General features: G+C 33.3%; 1 protein-coding gene across 1 annotated transcript in view; it reads left to right on the forward strand.

Moving 5' to 3' along the window:
- The window catches only part of CDC40 (cell division cycle 40), a 64,990-nt gene that overhangs the window by 34,112 nt on the left and 11,646 nt on the right, over nucleotides 1–19,232 (forward strand). Inside the window, exons 5-14 of the mRNA XM_074187337.1 lie at nucleotides 1,923–2,062; nucleotides 2,722–2,818; nucleotides 5,137–5,276; nucleotides 6,127–6,201; nucleotides 8,983–9,028; nucleotides 10,572–10,673; nucleotides 11,372–11,487; nucleotides 11,746–11,879; nucleotides 13,314–13,390; nucleotides 15,343–15,487. Coding sequence (XP_074043438.1) covers nucleotides 1,923–2,062; nucleotides 2,722–2,818; nucleotides 5,137–5,276; nucleotides 6,127–6,201; nucleotides 8,983–9,028; nucleotides 10,572–10,673; nucleotides 11,372–11,487; nucleotides 11,746–11,879; nucleotides 13,314–13,390; nucleotides 15,343–15,487 — 1,072 coding nt within the window. The remainder of the gene's footprint in view (nucleotides 1–1,922; nucleotides 2,063–2,721; nucleotides 2,819–5,136; nucleotides 5,277–6,126; nucleotides 6,202–8,982; nucleotides 9,029–10,571; nucleotides 10,674–11,371; nucleotides 11,488–11,745; nucleotides 11,880–13,313; nucleotides 13,391–15,342; nucleotides 15,488–19,232) is intronic.

Here is a 19,232-nt window from a genome sequence, read left to right on the forward strand (position 1 = left end):
CAAAGAGAAGATTTTTCTTTATTTCTCCCCCACCCCATACTTTTAGTATATTTGCCTCCCTCCAGATAGCTTTTGTATTTTGGCCTTCTTGTATCTCATTTTCTTTGTGGAAAGAGACAGTTTCAGGTTTTGGCACCTGCCCTTAGAGTTACCTTTAGAAAATGGAAAGGCTGTGTTTGTGATGGGAAGATTTCTCTGTCCCTCACCTGCTAGGCACAACAATGGCTTCAGTCACCCTGATCTCTCAGTAATTCTATTTCAAGTTTTGGTCATCAGGAAGAGTGAAATAATGTTTATTGGAATGAATTGACTCTGGATTTCATTATCTGTTGCTGTTACTGTTATTTATTAGAAATCATTCAAGGCTAATTATATAATAAATTGTATTCAAAAAGTCAACTAGTTGGACATATGTTAACATTTAAAAAACTATACAATAAAAGGTATTTATATTTTCTGATGTTGGGAAAAAAACATAAGACAATATAGAATCTCTGACAGAAAATAAGTCCTATATTCAGGTTTAAATAAAGTGCCTAAATACAGGATGGTGGAGACCTGAAGTGACAATAGTTATTGTGATAAAAGATAAGCTTATTACAAACCACCTGGGTGAGGGGGCCACTAGAATTTACATGATTAAATCCAGATTTTTATTAATTGTATTCTTTGTTAATCAGGCCAAATTTGGAGGACTTTGTTTAATGCTATTATGTGCCAGGTTTTAAGGAGATAGCTGGTTTCCAGATAGATAGTTTTCAGAGGGATATGATCTAAGATAATGAGAAGTGTGTGGAAATATTAAGGGAGATGTTTGCCTAAAAAAAAAAAAGTCTTGAAGGAACTCAGAAAGATTGTCCTAGTTGAGGATGGAGGTTTGTTCTTGCTACAGAGGGCAGAATTAGGACTAATTAATGGAGGATACAGGGAAGCTCATTTTAGCTTAATGTAAGAAAAATAAGTTTTTATAACTATATTCAGTGGTGTAATAGAAAACATTTATTAAGAAACTCTGTGCATCAGACATTGTGGAGTAAAAGTCTCTGCTTTCTAGATTAGCTCAAAGTCTAACAGACAACAGTACAAGAAATCATCATGGTGAGAAAATGAAGTTCCTACCACAGAGAAGAGATGACAATCTGTCAGTGTTGCCACTAGCATTGGCAACTCAAGAGGACAGTGATTAGGGTGCTGATCTTGAGTCAGGAAGATATGGGTTCAAATGAGACCTTAGACACTTTCTAAGGGCTAGCCACTTAATCCCTCTGCCTCAACTATAACAGCATTAACCTTCCAGGATTGTTATGAGGATTACCTAGATAAATTTTTAAACAGCACTTAGCACTGGGCCTGAAACAGGAGGCTTTATATAAAGGTTCACTTGCTGCTGAAGAAATTTCTATATTGGTTGACAGTTTGAACTAAATGCTCTCTAAAACATTCATCTAGCTGTAAAATTCTGTAATTAGATGTCAACTTTATATAGAGATCAATTGAGAACATCACAGACTGGATGGATATTAATACAGCCGTATTTACTTTGTAAAAAAAAAATGAAGTTTCAGTTGACACTTAACAGCAAGTTTTATTCATTATTTAATTTGCAATACTAAACTGTTAGTTTCGTTAACATTAGAGGAACTGTGGTCAAGGTAAAGTTCATTTAGAGAGGATTCTGTATCATTGAAGAGCTATTCAGTTTCCTGATTGATTAAACTTTGAAGAATACTTAAATGTTAGAGTAGAATGCATAAAGCACTTTCATGACCAGAGTTTCCACACCAAAAGAATGGATTACAAATTTTGCTCTGAGATTCTTGGTTAAACTTCTGTTTCTTTACCTTATATTGGAGATGCTTTGAAAATTCTGTTTCTATCCATTGTCTTCTTTTCTCTTAAATAGCATTTGTAATGTCCTACAGGTTTAACTGTGTTTGAAACTGGACAAAGAAAAACAGAAAAGAGAAAAAAGTTCAAAGAAAATGATGCATCAAATATTGATGGTTTCTTAGGACCTTGGGCAAAATATGTCGATGAAAAAGAAGTGGCTAAACCTTCAGAAGTAAGTATTAATATATATTTCTTATTGGCATTCCATGCATATACTCTTTAAATGATATAAGAATGTTTCTTCTAAGGATTGATCAAACTCTGTTTATAATGTATTTTTAAAAGTATTTTAAGATCATGTCTTATAATTCTGATGTTACTAATATCATTAAATATTTATGAATATGTCAACCAGCGAAAGTATTTGAACTCTTACTGTGTTTTGAGTAATGTAATAGGTACACAGAGTTCTGAAAGAGACAATATGATCCCTACCCAGAAGGAGCTTATAGTCTAGTGAAAGAATACCTAAAAGAAAAATCCTCATTCATTTTCATGAATGCTTGCATGCAAATGTAAGCTCCTTGAGGAAAATGACTTAATTTATTTTTTTCTTTGCTTCCCAGTGCCTGGAATATAATAAAAGCTTAATTAATGCTTACTGGTCAATGAGATAACATTAAAATTTTCCACTAAATATATTCATTTTTCTGATTTAGGAGAAATTTGCCTACTTTAAACTTAGGCATAATTTCTGCCACCACTTTTTATATCATAAAAACATCCTTTGTTGTAGTCAACTGGCTTGTTTTAAACAACTTAAACTTGATTCCCCAGAGTCAGATGAAGTCTAGAACTTGAATTTTAAAGTAATGTACTTGATTTTTATAGGAAGAACAGAAAGAATTAGATGAAATCACAGCCAAGAGGCAAAAGAAAGGCAAACATGAGGATGACAAGCCTGGAGAAGAAAAGACCATTTTACATGGTAATGTACTTTTTAAACTGACTTCTCTTTTAAATCATTTATTGAAAACTTTTGAGTGCCTATTTTTTGTCATTTTAAAAATATAGTAGGTCTAGGTCCACAGTCCAAATGACACTGATTATCCTCAGGAATAACTGAAAATCATTCAAATATGCATTTAGATTTGGTACATTCTGTAATACTAAAAGTCAATGAAATCTTAAGTATTCACTAATGGGGAAAGAACTTAATTAAATCTGGGTGATTCTGATTAAAATTTGAAAACATTAATTTCATTCTAAATTTAAAAAGATTCTGGTAAAAATAAATGGTTTCTCTTTTACTTTCTCCACTTCTGTATTTCTTTCTGATGAAGGTGCTAATGGTTGGTAATTTGGTAAAGAAAGTAATATGATAAAGGAGATGAACCCTAAATAACCCTCAATTTATTATGTTATTAGCCACCCTTTTTGAGGTAAATGCTCATTTGATTCTTATTTGTCACAATAAGCACTTGAAATTTTAATTATTCAAATGTTTTAAACCTCACTATATAAAGTATGCCTCTACTCCCATAACAAGTGTTTATACTTAATTTGAAATAGCATTCATTTCAGAAAATCTCCTACAGTGCATTGTGAATACTCTTGTATTCCCAGTAGAATATTTGCTTTGAATTTAAGAAAAAGCAGTTTAGAAAAGGATTAAGACAAAGGATGCAAATGATGAAAAGAAAACTCATTTATCCTACCGGGAAAATCACTTTTCTATCATTTTTCATTCTGTTGCTGATTTAAGATGACTTGCAACAAGTGGCATCTATCCATGTTTAAACATATTTCTTTTCCTCTTGGTATTGTAGATAAGTTTCTGTTCAGGTTATAATCAATTTTTTTCCTAATCCAGTGCCTCACAGATATGACCTTGGGTTTTCAATGACTCGGCTGATTAAATGATGATTATAAGAATGATGATGAAGATGACATCAGGAAAGTGGTGTCATGATAATCAAATTGGATTTGAGTGAGGGAGACTGTGTTAAGTCTCAAGACTTACTTTCTACTCCAGAGCCATCTTGGTGCAGTGTCCAGAATTTGCATGACTGGAGATGACCCTGGATGTGAGGCAGTCAGAGTTAAGGGACTTGCCTAAGATCACAGTTAATAAGTAAGGGTCAAGTGCTTGAGGCTGGATTTGAACACTTGTCCTTCTGACTCCAGGGGTGCTTTATCAAACACTGTACCACCTAACTGTCACATATTATGAGAATACTTCACAGTTACACATTGTTTTGAAATTTATAAAGTATTTTGCATATATTAGGTGATACAGTAGATAGAATGTTGGGCTGGAATCAGGAAGACCCAAGTTCAAATCCAGCATCAGACAATTAACAACTGTGTGACTAAATCACTTAACCTATATTTGCCTCAGTTTTCTGAGTTATAAAATGGAGATAGTAACACCCACCTTGAAGGATTGTTGTGAAGATCAAATGAGATAGTTTTTAAAGTGCTTAGCACAGAGAAGGCACTTTTATAAATGCTTATTTCCTTTTCTCCATTGCATTATCTAATTTGATCATAATCACTTTGAGTTAGCTGCAATAGGTTTAAATACTAGTTTTAATTATTTTTTATTTATAGTTTTAATTATTATTATTGTGAATATTACTATTCCCATTTTAGAAATGAGGAAACAGTATCAGAATTTAAGTGACTTGCTTTTATGGACATCTCTAGTTATTGTTGAAGATAGAATTTGAATCCCAGACACCTCTGGCTCCAATCACTGTTTGCACCTTTCTTAGCTTTAGCAGGGCTTCAAAGTTGCAAAGACTTTGAGTATAGATTTAGGAGCAGACTGTTGTTTAAGGACTAGATAAATTTGGAGAGGTTTATCAGCATAAAGTTGGCCACCAGATTATAAATTCTTTTAGTCAAAATAACTTATAAAGCTTCCTACTATGAAATTGCTATCTAGAGGGAAAGAAATACATTATAGAAATGTAGATATAATCAAATGACTTCCTATATTATAAACTATTTTATAAATCACTAAATTTGTAGACATGACTTAAGAGAATTATGTTCTCTTTAAAAAGTGTATATTTAACATTCCTTAGAAGTTTAGAAATTTGATGATACATTTAATTGTTAACAATAGCTATAATTTCAAGCAATTAAACTTGAACAAATCTTTGTGATTATGTTATAGGAAAGTAAATATATGTTTTTAAAAGTGGCATAATCTTGTTTTTAAATCACTGAAGAGCTTTTTAATTTATATTATTTTGTGAATAGTTCATTTATTCTCTTTTTCTTTGTCTTCTCTTTCAGTCAAAGAAATGTACGACTATCAGGGCAGATCTTATCTTCATGTTCCTCAAGATGTCGGTGTTAATCTCCGTTCTACAGTACCACCTGAGAAATGTTATCTTCCCAAAAAACAGATTCATGTTTGGTCTGGACATACAAAGGTAGAAATTTTTATTTCAATTTTTTTGTAATTTCATTCTACATCAGTGTTGAAAATTCAGTTATTGATTTTAGAATTAATGGTTTATATTGAGATTCCCATCGATTTAAACACAACCAACCAGTTGATCGGCTGATCTGCTTGATCACAGTAAAGCCAATTGCTGTCATTCCCCTTTTAGAGATGTGCCTGAAAGCCACTAAGACTGTCATCTCCTTGCAGGTAGCCAAGTTACTGAGTAATGGGGTAGAGATGCTGTCATTGAGCCATCTCTTCAGTTTCAGTTAGCCAAAAGGCTTCCCTTTCTCTTTCTGTCCCCTTGTGGGATCTTTTCACATTGGGATTAGCAGAAAAGAGAAGTAGGTGAATAGCAATATTCTGGTTAACTCAGGAAAAAAAAAGTCTTCAGCAGAGGCAAATAATTGAACTTTTAAGCTTATAACAAATTGTTTTCTGAAGGGTTTAGCTGGAAAGAAGGTAGGAGGCATTTTATATTGAAATTCTTTGTTGATTGTACTCATTTTTAAGACCCACAATTTGCAGCTTTTTGTAAGAGTTGTCATACTGCAATTGGGAGGGAGAAGAGGCAGATCAGCTATTTGAATAAATTAGCTGTGCCCCCAATGAGTATCAGTAGGGTTTTTGTTGTTTGCTTTTTTTTAAAAGGGACTTCAAAAGCTGCACTTGCAGCAAGATAACTCTTCCTGAATTAATCATGAAGTCTAGCTTAGGACATAATTTTTGCAGGGAGGGAGAGAATAGTGAATTCTCTTGGAAATTCCCCCCCTCTCCACCCCCCCTTACACTTTTTTTCCTTTTTCCAATTAATTTATTGTAATGCTTATTTAAAGGGTGTCAGTGCTGTCAGGCTGTTTCCTCTTTCTGGCCATTTGTTGCTGTCTTGTTCCATGGACTGCAAAATTAAGGTGAGATATTTCCAATATGTCAACAAAGTTGAATAAAATAGGAATGTTGCATGGATGTTCACAAAGTCTCTTGGCTCTGGCATATGCTCATTTCTCAGGTACTCTGCCCATTTTTGTAAGTGAACACATGTAACAAAAAAGATTAAATGTTACTAGCTTTATCTGCCCTAATGTAGTGTTTTGAGATTTTTCTTGACTTTTTATAAGTTTTTAAATAAATGTATATGATATTACCAGTTTGAGTTACTCTTTCAAAAAGTAGTATTTGTGATGTTTCTATTTTCATTGACATTCATATTTAATAATAATGAATGAGAAGCCATTTGACATAAGTGGGTAGAAGATCAGCTTAAGAGTCCAAATAACTTGGCTTCAAGTCTCAGCTCTGACACACACATAATTGGAAAGTCGCATGGTTTCTTTGACCACTCTTTAAACTGTAAGTTGCAGAACATTTGACCTGTCTTCATTGATTAAAGGAATCCCTTTACTGACTGACCAAATCACAGTTTCAGGGTCAAACAAATAAATGTTTAACATTAATAGATATTTTTCAAAGTTTGTTTCAACATGCATGATAACAGGTTCACATACTCACTTTGAATGAATAAATAAAAAGAAATTTGACTTAGTAAATCTGTTCCCTCTCTGGCACATTAATTAATCCAGCTCCTCAAACAAAAAGTTAACACCAATAGAAAAATGTCTATTCTGTTCTTCAAAAGCATTTTAAAATGGCTACTTTAAAAGGCTAGGACATCAAAAGAAAAGGGTTTTAGAGACTATCTTTGCCTGTCACCTCTTTCTAACCAAAGATATTAACCAAAGCTTTTATTTTTTCCCTCTACAACTATTCCTAAATTCTTCTCAGCTTTGTCTTGTCTGGAATTCATTTATCATTCATTTTTTCACCAATTTTGTAATATAGAAAATGTCCCATGCCAAGGATTTGTTATCTCACTATTAGACAAAATAAGATAATGTTCCTTTCACAGCTTTTCAGTAGTTTAAACTTTATTTCAAAGAGTATAGTGGACCTCAAATACAGGTTGATCTTAATTTCTCTGTAAAAAAAAGATTGCACAAGAAACTGCAAATCTTCTAGGCACAACTTGCTATTCCTTTCAAATATGCAACAAAATTGTCATGCAAATTTTTTTCTTCTTTCCCCCTCCCCCATCTTAGAGAAGGCTACCATTAGATTCAAAATTATTCTATGCATAATTTTATTTATCAGTTCTCTCTTTGAATCCAAATAATGTCTTTATATGTCCTTTATGGTTAATAATTTGAGTATGCTTAATAGTTAAAAAGCTTCACTCAGAGTTGTTCTTGAAACAGTATTTTTGTTACTGTATTTTTTTGTTTTCATTGTTTTGTGCAAGTTTTTCCATATTTTTCTTTTTTTTCTTTTAGTTTTTTTTTGCAAGGCAATGGAGTTAAGTGACTTGCCCAAGGTCACACAGCTAGGTAATTATTAAGTGTCTGAGCCCGGATTTGAACCCAGGTACTCCTGACTCCAGGGCTGGTGCTCTATCCACTAGCCACCTAGCTGCCCCCCATATTTTTCTAAGATTGAGTTTATCTTTTCTTATAGCACAATATTATTCTATCACAATCATATACTACAACTTGTTTAAACATTCCCCAATTTATGAATATCACTGTGATTTCTACTTCTTTGCTACCACCAAGAGAACTACTATAAACATTTTTAGCATGTATAGATTCTTTTCCTTTGTCCCTAATTAATCTTCAGAAATAGACCAAGTAGTGATATTGCTGGGAAAAAAACAAAACAATTCCTAGTCATATGAAAAATGCTCTAAATCATTATTGATTAGAAAAATACAAATTAAAACAACCTAAAAAAATGATTTTACACCTACCAGATTGACTAAAGTAATAAAAGGGTAAAGTGATAAATGTTGGAGGGCATGTGAAAAAATTGGAATCCACAGTCATTCTTTGACAATGGTTCTTAAGAGGTAGCTGAAATACCCCTTACTGCTTTGTGTGTTCTGGCAGTTGATTTCTGACCATAAGTTGCTACAACAGCAACAATGACAAAATCAGGATAAGGAACACACTTTGCCAGAATAGCCAATATTTAAATCATCTGCAGCTTTAGAGTTTTTTTTCCTTTTTAACCCAAAATGGTCAGTGTACATAAAGTACAATATTGAAAGTTGGGATGTTTATTTTTATGGTTTTTTCCTACCACAAATTTGAGGAATGTCAGCCCTTAGGTGATCTGCAGGAGTAAAAATGTTATGTAGTAAAAATTTATCTTTCATAAATTTTTCATGATTGCAAACAAATATATGAAGGTGATATATCCATGAAGTAGTAGCTTCCTCTGATTAAAGCAACCATTTGACCACTTTCCTATGGTAACTTAAAATGATATAAGCAAGGAAGTGTGGAATGTAAGCCATTAGTTTCTATGGGACATCTATATTATCTAGTATGTTGAATGGCATTGTTTTTACTTTAATCCTGGGAAAATTTGGGTGTGGAGTAATTACAAAGTAATTGTAAACCTATTAGAGTTCATTTAATTATATAATTATAACATAATACTGGATACCAAATTTGGAGATAGGTCAGAATTTCTTTTGACTTTTTTTTTGCTATTATTAAAAAAATTGATAGTTTTAATTATAGTTAAATTTCAAAACTACTAGCTTATCCATATACTTCATTTAATTCTGCTTACTATGACTGTTAATAATAAAATGTGTCAACTTATAAATTATATTTTCCATTTTCCTCCCCCAGCTCTGGGAAGTTTATGGAGATCGACGCTGTTTGAGAACATTTGTTGGTAATATTTCTCTCTGCATGTTATGTGTATACACATTCTATATACACACATATCTATATTTATATATCTATATATATTTTATGGGTATGTATATTGATATCTATATATATATCTATACATATACACATAAGTTTTATATGTGGAGTTGAGTTTTGGGGGGTGTTTTAATATCCCAAAATAGCATTACTGATAATGTGTTTTACTACTAACCATTGTTCTAAGAAATCTCTTTGTCCCATTTGTGTATTTACCAGTGTTCATGATGAAGTTAGATAGCTGGTGGTGGTTAGGCATCAGTCTGCTGCCAGGGGATTTATATATATCCTTCACAGCAGAAAAAGGCATTTTATGCTGTATTCACTTGTTCATAGATGGAGAGTAAACCATTCAAAGGTATTATCACTATTGATCTTTGCAGCTTAGCAAAAAGATTTGGGATGGTGTTAGCAAAGGGGAAGACTCTTTGGAGGAAGAGATAATCAGGATAAAGATGTTTCATGTCAGTGGAATCTGCAACTGAATGCCTTTAGAAATAAAGTGTAGAAACCCATAGAAGAAGTAACCAAGCTAATTTATCAAAGTACTGTTGGGCATTTTGCTTGTTTTTAGATCTGTTAGTCATAAACATGGATATTTGTGAAGAGAAAGTGTTTACTACATTGTTAGTAAATGCACTTCTAGCTTTGCGTCTGTTATTGGCCATAGAGTCCATTTTGAAAATGCACCATGCTAATATTAGAATAACTTAATGTATAGAACTTTACAAATAAGTAGGGTAATTAATTAAATTGTTAACCTTTTTGAAAGGTGTTGAAGTTTTTCAATGGCCAGGTACATTTCTACATTAATGATATGGTATAAACCTTATAGGTTGTTGCTTTTTAAGGCACCTGTCAGATATCAGCTTGCTCGTATCTTAAGTATCTACAGAAAGAATGATGAGGGTAACCTATGAGAATGTGAATCTGGTCCTGAAAACACAACAAAAAGGAGTGACTGTGGACTTCAACGATATTGAGAAAGAAGGAATACATAGGTGAAAGATGCAGTCCTAGAGCTTTACAGACTGCCTTATGCTGGTAGAATTTTTTCAACAAAAGTCTCAGGAAGATAATGACCACATAGTTATTCCTTACCATCTGACTGGTCATCTAGGTTCCTTTTCACCAAACCAAGTAAAGTATGTGCTTTGATTTAGCCACTTAACATTTCCTCATTTTTTTGGTTTGCTTGTTTGGGGTGTTTTGCCTCTCACTTTAAATGGAGAAAAATTACTTGGTTCACAGGTATCAAAATACATGATAAGTTTGACTCAGTTTCTGCTTTTCTTTCTTTTTTTTTTTTGACAATAATTGGCTCATTGTAAGTTTGCACACCTTTAACTATTGAATGTTTTATATTGGGTACAAGGAAATGCCAAGGTAATTTTTTTTTAACATATCAATCCTAGTATACTAGAATATCTAATGTATTTCCTGGAGTTTATATTTTAACAGAAAATTAACTTTTCCCTCTCCGTCACTAATTTTTTATTTATCCTCAGGTCACAGTAAAGCTGTTAGAGATATCTGCTTTAATGGTGTAGGAACTCAGTTCCTCAGTGCAGCATATGACAGGTATCTTAAGCTCTGGGATACTGAGACAGGTAAGATTTTCAAAGAAACCTAGCCTAAATAATACATAATTCTTGTGCTTGTTAGAGTTGATAAATGAAACAGTTTTTTTTTCAGTTGAAAGGATTCTCTTACAGATTTAAGTTTTCATTAAAATCTTATTATTCTTACATTTTCCCTTGATGTTTCTGACAGCTCTTGAAGAGTTAAAATTTCAATTTGTAGATGAGTCTTTCACAAAGAAAATTGCATGGTTAATTTGGAGGAGGGGGTGAAGTTTAATATAGGGGAATAAAAGTAATTTTATATCCATTTTACTGCTCTTCATAAAGCAGACATTTTGAGCGATTAGTGAATATTAAGTCATCTCAATAAGCTTTTTTTTGATTAGCTTGAATTATTTAGTATATTGTCCTAGTGTGATGCCTTTCTACCCTTCTTCTACATAACTACCTCATAACTATATTAACTTGAACTTTCATTTTCTATATTCCACTTTTTTAACTAAGATCACTACTTAATTGTAATTTTCTTATTTCTGAGAATTGTGTACACTTTGCGTTCACTGTGAATTATGAAAATTCCTTCCTTAGTTTAAGTAAAAAGCATAATTGGAGAAGAACAGTAAGTTTTGAAACAGGGAAGCTATCCTTCATAAAAGTCTCATTCTATCAGACAACTCCAATTTTAAGTGGTCAAATTGACAGATAATTTTTGGGGTTTCATTTAGGTCAGTGTATATCAAGATTTACAAATCGGAAAGTTCCTTATTGTGTCAAATTCAATCCTGATGAAGATAAACAGAATCTTTTTGTGGCTGGTATGTCAGATAAGAAGATTGTACAAGTAAGTGTTTATGAAATAAATAAGACAACTGAGATTGTCAGAGAAATTACACAATATACAATACATAATTAGAAGTTTTTGTATTAAGAAAAATTTGTTATAGGCAACCACAGTTAATTTTTAATAATCAACAAACTTTTGAGAACTTGATGTTATCTTTTCCCCTCTGCTTCCCAGACTTAATGAATTTTTAAGCCTGTTGTTTTAATAATTGTACACCATTTCTAACTTTTTTGTATTCTCCTTTTCAACCTGCAGTGGGACATCAGAAGTGGGGAGATTGTGCAAGAATATGATAGGCATTTGGGAGCTGTCAACACCATTGTATTTGTGGATGAAAATAGGCGGTTTGTGAGCACTTCTGATGACAAGAGCCTGCGTGTTTGGGAATGGTGAGTTTCCATCCTGAAGTCTGATAGAGTTTATACTAAACAAACAATAGGAAAATGAGCAACCAGAGACATCATAAAAATACAACTCTGAAAATAATATTGCTATTGGAATCTGCCATGTCAATAAGATTTTTAATTTATTTTTAATTTTTTTAAATTTTTAATTACTTCACTGCTTATATGATTAAAGGAAATAAAAATAATACCATTATGTACAGTAACTGCTCTACCTCTAACCACTTCCCTTAGAAGGACATGCAACTCCAGGTTTGCATAGATTTTCTTTCATTCTTTCTTACCTTGTATATTCATTACCAGAAGTAGAAATGTAATCTTTTTTTATAGTTGGTTTTTTTTTTTTTTTGGCAAGGCAAATGGGGTTAAGTGGCTTGCCCAAGGCCACACAGCTAGGTAATTATTAAATGTTTGAGACCGGATTTGAACCCAGGTACTCCTGACTGCAGGCCCGGTGCTTTACCCAGTGCGCCACCTAGCCGCCCCAGAAATGTAATCTTTGATCAGATCTTTAACATGTTTTTTTCACAAGCTAAGAATATTGTGTAGCTCTTAAATAGATGTTATATTATGATCTTTTTAAATTTGATTTAAATTATTTGCAGTTTTATAAAATGCTATGAATTATTTTCCCCTCCAGTGTACCCATTCTTTTCAAATAGGAGAATTTTGCTTTTTTAACCACAAATCTTCATGAAAAGATATAGCATTCTTTTCAAAGGGTCTCAGAATTGAAGGGACCTTAGAAGCTACAAATGCTAGGAAAATGATAATTCTCCCCCTTCCTACAATATCTGACAAGTGCTTACCCAGCCTTTGATTTGCCTGCCTTTCAAGAAAGACATCTTCAAACCATGCAGTTCTTAGTTTTGAAATTGTGTAAGATATTAGTTGTCATCCTGTTATTAATGTAACTGACTGAAAGTTGGAATATCATATGGCATAGCTAAAAACATTCCTATCAGATCCTATTCCCTTGCTTCTTTATGATGTAGTAGTGACCCTAAGTTCTCATAAGCTACTGCCATAGAGTACTCGTTCTGCTTAATCCTGCCAACCAGAATTGTGGGTGTAGCAAAAGACTGTGATATATTACAGAAGAACAAGCTGGACAAATTAAAAATAACTGTTCACTGCTTTACATGTCACTAACATGGTGTTTTGTTTTAATTTTCAATAAAACTATTGTTATAAATAATAACATTTCCTTTTTTTAAGAATCTTCATGAGGAAGAGTTTCAATATTTCTGAATTCCAATATTTCAATATTTCTGAATTCCAGTACTATTCCAGCATTTTTTAGTCTGGTAACCTTTTGTGTTTTATGATTTTCTTAATAGTAAACAGAGTTAAGACATTCCTTCTTTAAAATAAATTTCTTCTGTTTCTCACCGTATATCTTTCTTGGTTTGCATACAGGGACATTCCTGTAGATTTCAAATACATAGCAGAACCCAGTATGCATTCAATGCCTGCAGTGACTTTATCTCCAAATGGTGAGTCAGTGAGTCAGTGCAAAATTTGTTTTGAAATGAACAACTTGTGCCAATACTAAAGATTTTTTAATTCTCTTTCTCTTTATCATTGTGTGTGTGTGTGTGTGTGTGTGTGTGTATGTATATATGTGTGTGTATACATATATATATATATGTATATATATGTAATAAACTTTGAGTTGTTATAGATAACTGGTCCAGTATTTGAATCACCTAATCTGCTATTTTAAATATTTAAATAAATATAGTGATTTACAGCAAGTATTTGCTAAGTCTCTAAGGATTTACAGTGAAAAATGAGAGAATATATATTTTTTCCTAGCTTTTCTACTGACAGAATTTCTTGACAACTCAGTAATTTTGATAAATCAGCTTTGGCTTAGCCTAGTTTCTCACTTGAAACCTTTAGGGACTAAGCAAAAAAAGTCATTCTGGAACAAAAGTAGAAAATATAAGTTGCTTTTTTTGTCATTTGTTTTGAAATGTATCTTTGCCCTACCTTGTATCTGTAGAGAACTGCTAGGAAAGGAACTCAGTCTACCAAATACAGAGTAGCAGCTGTATTATGTCTTAGCAAGTCTTTTCTAGGAGAATGAGAGACTGAGAGGTCAAGTGATTCTCCCTATGCCTCACAGTATATTAGAGGAGAACCTTGGTTTTCTATCATGCCTTGATGGCTTTTACAAATTACTTATTAAAACCTTGAAACAAATCCTTTTTAATGATTGTATAGACCTTTCCAGCCTTATTCCCTGTCACATACACTAGGTTCCAGACAATTTAGTCAATTCACTTTTCCTTGAACTTGACATGACTTCTTGTAGCATTTTTCATGTAAGCCACTCTCTGTCCTTAAACTATCTTTTTTTATCTCATAATTTTGAGCTTCAGCTTTCAAGCTAAAAATATTCAGGATTTCCTTGATATATTTTGCTTCTACTTTACCCTTTTAACACTCCTATCTTATTTTATGTTTATTTGTGTAAATGATCTAAATCTTCTGTCCCTCTCTTTGGGATTACAGCTTATGTCTTTTTTTTAATCTCTGGCTTCCCAGTGCCTGGCACAGTGCTTTATATACTTAGAAGTGTTTGATAGATATTTAATTCAATTAAATTGAATGGACACAACTCTGAATGCTTAGTTTAAATGAGACACAGTCAGACAACCTTTCAACCTAAGTCTCATGAGTTCTAATATAATGTTCTTTGTACTGCACCATGCTTCCTTTATGGACTTAAGTATCTCCATCCCTAAAATGAGGGGGAGACTAATTAGATGACTTATAAGGATCCTGCCTTTTTAAAATTCTTCTGATAATTCTTTCCTTCTCCCTCTTCTTCTGTTAAATGTCATCTCTTTAAAAGGCCCTGATTCCCCCCCTCACTGCCCCCACTCCCCAGTGAACAGACTTTACATCCCTCTTCTTCTGTTAAATGTCATCTCTTTAAAAGGCCCTGATTCCCCCCCTCACTGCCCCCACTCCCCAGTGAACAGACTTTACATAGCACCTTTTTTTGAAGATTCCCCAGGGTATTATCATGTAATATTTTGTTTGTACATGTCTTATCTCCCAGTTAGACTGGTTTGTGGGGGCAGAGTCTATGCCTTGGCATATAGCATAGTTTACTCTATACACAAACACACACACACACACACACACACACACACACACACACACACACACACAAATAGGTGCTTGTTGAATGTTGAATAAACTGGAGTTAGATGAGCAAAAACAACCAATTAATGTGGAAAAAAAGATCCAGAGTAAAACTGTGATTTTGAGAGCTACTTTATCTATAGCACAGCTACAGAGTTTTCCGGGTGGATATTAGTTTCATGTTGATAGTGACTGAGTAATAGAGAAAATGAGTTTTTTAGTGAAATGTTCTAACTTTTTTTGGTCTTTTTACTCCCAAATTTCTCTCATATCATTGTTTGCCTTTCAGGGAAGTGGCTTGCATGTCAGTCCATGGACAATCAGATTTTAATTTTTGGGGCACAGAATCGATTCAGATTGAATAAGAAAAAAATATTTAAAGGACACATGGTGGCAGGATATGCTTGTCAGGTGGACTTTTCCCCAGATATGAGGTAGGTATAAATTTTTCTTTCTTCTCATCTTTCTACTTGCCTGCACTAGTTAAAATGAATTTTTGTACATCTATGTATGTGTGTATGTATATATAAACACACAGTGTGTATACACACACACACACACACACACACACACACAGGCTGATAAAAATCCTGTCATGGAAATGAGAGCATGTTATAGAAACAATCTTCATCCTTTCTGGATTGACAGAATTGTAGACATGAGGGGCAGCTAAGAGGCACAGTGGATAGAGCACCAGCTCTGGAGTCAGGAAGAACAGTGTTCACATTCTGCCGCAGACACTTTGATCTTAGGCAAGTTACTTATCTCCATTGCCCCACAAAACAAACAAAAGAGAAATTTTCTAAGTCACTTCTGCAAAGTCATAATCACCCACTACAACTTTGCTGACATGTAGTCCGTCATCTGTCTTCTCCCTGAAAATATTGATAGGGAAAATTCACTTCATTCTAAAGTAGCCCTTAGGATTTTGGTGTATTTCTTAATTGTCAGGAATGTTTTACTGACATACTGAAATCTATCTCATTATACCACCCTTCTACCCCACATAGCTTGGACCTTGTTTTTCTGGATCCAAGGAAAAACAAGTCTAATCCCTTTCCTATGATAACTGTTGAGACATTTGATGATAGTTATCATAACTTTTCACTTTGCCTTAAACTTCCATGAGTCTTCTTTTCTTCTGTCTAAACATCTCCTGGTCTTTTATGTTTTTTTCTATTTTTTAACATTTTTATTTAAAGTTTTAAGTTCCAAATTCTATCCCTCCTTTTCTTCCTCTCCTCTCTTCCACATAAGCAATCAGATATAAATTACACATCTGCAATTATGTGAAACATTTCCATATTAATCATTATATAAAAGAATTGAATAAAAGAAAAAGTGAAAGTGAAAAATAGCATGCTTCGGCCTTTATTCAATCAATATCAGTTCTTTCTCTGGAGTTAATAATATACTTCATTGTTAGTCCTTTGGGATTGTATTGAATAATTGTATTGCTGAAAAAAAGCTAAAGTCATTCACAGTTTTTCACCAAACAACATTGCTGTTAGTTACTTCACACTGTTTTTTCTTGGTTCTATTCATTTCACTATGCATCAGTTCATGTAAGTACAGCCATTTCTGAAATCATCCTGCTTGTTATTTCTTAGAGCACAGTAATATTCTCATTCATTCATATACCACAGTTTTTTTAGGCATTCCTCAGTTGAATGCCATCCCTTCAATGTCCACTTCTTAACCACCACAAAATGGGTTGCAATAAATATTTTTGAATTATATGAGCTTCAGTATCTCCATCCCTAAAATGAGGGGGAGACCAACTAGATGCCTCTTAAGAACCCTGCTCTTTTAAAATTCTGGTAATTCTTTCCTTCTTTCTCTTTTTCTGTTAAATGTCATCTCTTTAAAAAGCCCTGATTCCCCCTCCTCACTCCCCACCCCAGTGCCAGGCAACAAACTTTACATAGCATTTGTTTTTTTCCCCCTTTCTAATGATCTCTTTGGGATCCAGACCTGGTAGTGATATTACTGGATCATTGCAGTTTTATAGACCTTTAGGCATGGCACCAAATTGCTCTCCACAAAGGTTAGAGTAGTTCACAACTCCACAGTGGTACATTAATGTCCTTGTTTTTGCATATCCCCTCCAAAATCCAACATTTCTCCCTTTTTTTTAAATCATTTTAGCCACCTTATAGGCATAAAGTGATGCCTAATGTACATTTCTCTGATCAATAGTGATTTAGATCATTTTTTCATATGAATGTAGATAACCTTAAATTTCTTTGAAAACAGACTGTTCATATTCTTTGACATTTATCAATTGAAGAATGACTTGTATTTTTATAATATATTTGACTCCATTCTCTATATATTTGAAATATGAGGTCTTAACTAGAGATTTGTTGCAAAACAATTTCCCTAGTTTTCTGTTTTCCTTATAAATTTGGTTGCATTGCTTTTGCAAAAACTTTTTTTAATTAAAATGATCTATTTTACATTTTGCAAGTCCTTGTCTTCTTTGTTCCTAAATTCTTTCCTTACCTATAAATCTGACAGATAAACTATTCCATGCTCTTTATTTGCTTTTGCTATCACCTATTTTTGTGTAAACCATTTATCCATTTTGACCTTACCTTGGTACAATGGTGTAAGAAGTTGGTTTATACCTAGTTTCTGCCATACTGTTTTCCTTGTAGATTTTTTCAAATAGTGAGTTTTTGTTTCAAAATCTTGCATCTTTGGGTTTTTCATATCTTGATGTCTCATAGAGTCATTAGATTCCACTTCTTCAGTTCTAACTTTTACGGAATTATTTTCTTTAGTGAGTTTTTGTACTTTTCTATTTGACCAATCTTATTTTTTTAAGAAGTAACTTTTCTTGCTAACTTTTTGTACATCTTTTCCCATGCTATTGATTGTTTTTTTTTCTGTGATTCTCTGGCATTCCTTTCCCTTCTTTTCCCAGTTTTTCTTCTTCTCTAATTTGCTTTTTAAAATCCTTGTAAAGCTCTCCCAGAAATTATTTTTGGACTGAGACCAAATTACATTTTTCTTTGAAGCTTCACATGTAAGCATTTTGACACTCTTTCCCTCTTCTAATTTTATATATTGATCTTATCACCATAGTTAACTTTCTATAGTCAGACATTTTTTTTTTTTGCTTTTTTTTTTTGCCTTTTGTGGTGAATTGGTGTTTTTATGTGACAACTGGCTCTGGGTTTTTCTGCTGATTTTCTCTGGATGATAGGCTTCCCTTCTGAAGGCTTGTAAACTGAGAGGTTGTGAGAGGTTAGCTGCTTGCCTGGTCCAGGTTTGGGACCCTGCTTCTGCTTGGTTGTTCTGGAAACAGGGTTAAGGCCCTGCTCTCTTTTAACTAATTCTTGTATAACATAGTTCCTCTTTGCCTTATTGTCATGTTTTCCTTAAATGTAGTCCCAGAGTTGAACATAAAACTCCATAATGATGATAATAATAATAACAACAACAACAACATTCGGGCAGAGAATAGTGACAGTAACACCTGTCTCATTCTGACTGCCGTTGTAATTGTAGCAGACTATATTGTAATAGTCTATCATAAATTAGAGCTACAGTAGATTTTAGAAATAATCTAGTCCAATCTCCTCATTTTCTATGTGGGAAAACTTGAATTTCAGAGTAGGAAAGTATCTTTCCTAATAGGAACATCAAGACAAAGCCAGGACCAATTCTCCCAGAACCAAAATTCTTCATCCTATGCCAGTTCCTCAATCTAGTGAAAAGGAAATACAGTTATACATACACAGGGTATGGAGGTGGCCAACTAATTTTAAGCTAGTATGCTCTTGAGAATGACCATGAAATTTTTCATTATTGGCTTAATTTTGAATAAATATAGAAGGTGCCAAGACCTATGCACTGGCTAACCTGAGTCTGACAATTATTGAACCTTACACTACTTAAAGGCGAAAGAGTAGGGTACATATAATGCTCACAACTGAGAGACCTGGATGGCCCCTCTTCTGTTCTTCTCTTGGGCTTATCCTAATTCTTCTAATTTACATTTCTCACCCTCCCTTCACCCTGGTTAAAAATAGCCTTAGAATCTTGACAGAAACCATTCCAATCTGAAAAAAACAGCAATTTAAAGAGCAGTGCTCATGTTACAATCTGATTTCTTTGGAATGCACTTTCTTTGAAACAGTTTGCATTGTGAAAGTAATGGCAGGTGGGAGC

Source organism: Macrotis lagotis, chromosome 5, assembly GCF_037893015.1.
Source record: "Macrotis lagotis isolate mMagLag1 chromosome 5, bilby.v1.9.chrom.fasta, whole genome shotgun sequence".
Classification (NCBI taxonomy): Eukaryota; Metazoa; Chordata; class Mammalia; order Peramelemorphia; family Peramelidae; genus Macrotis; species Macrotis lagotis.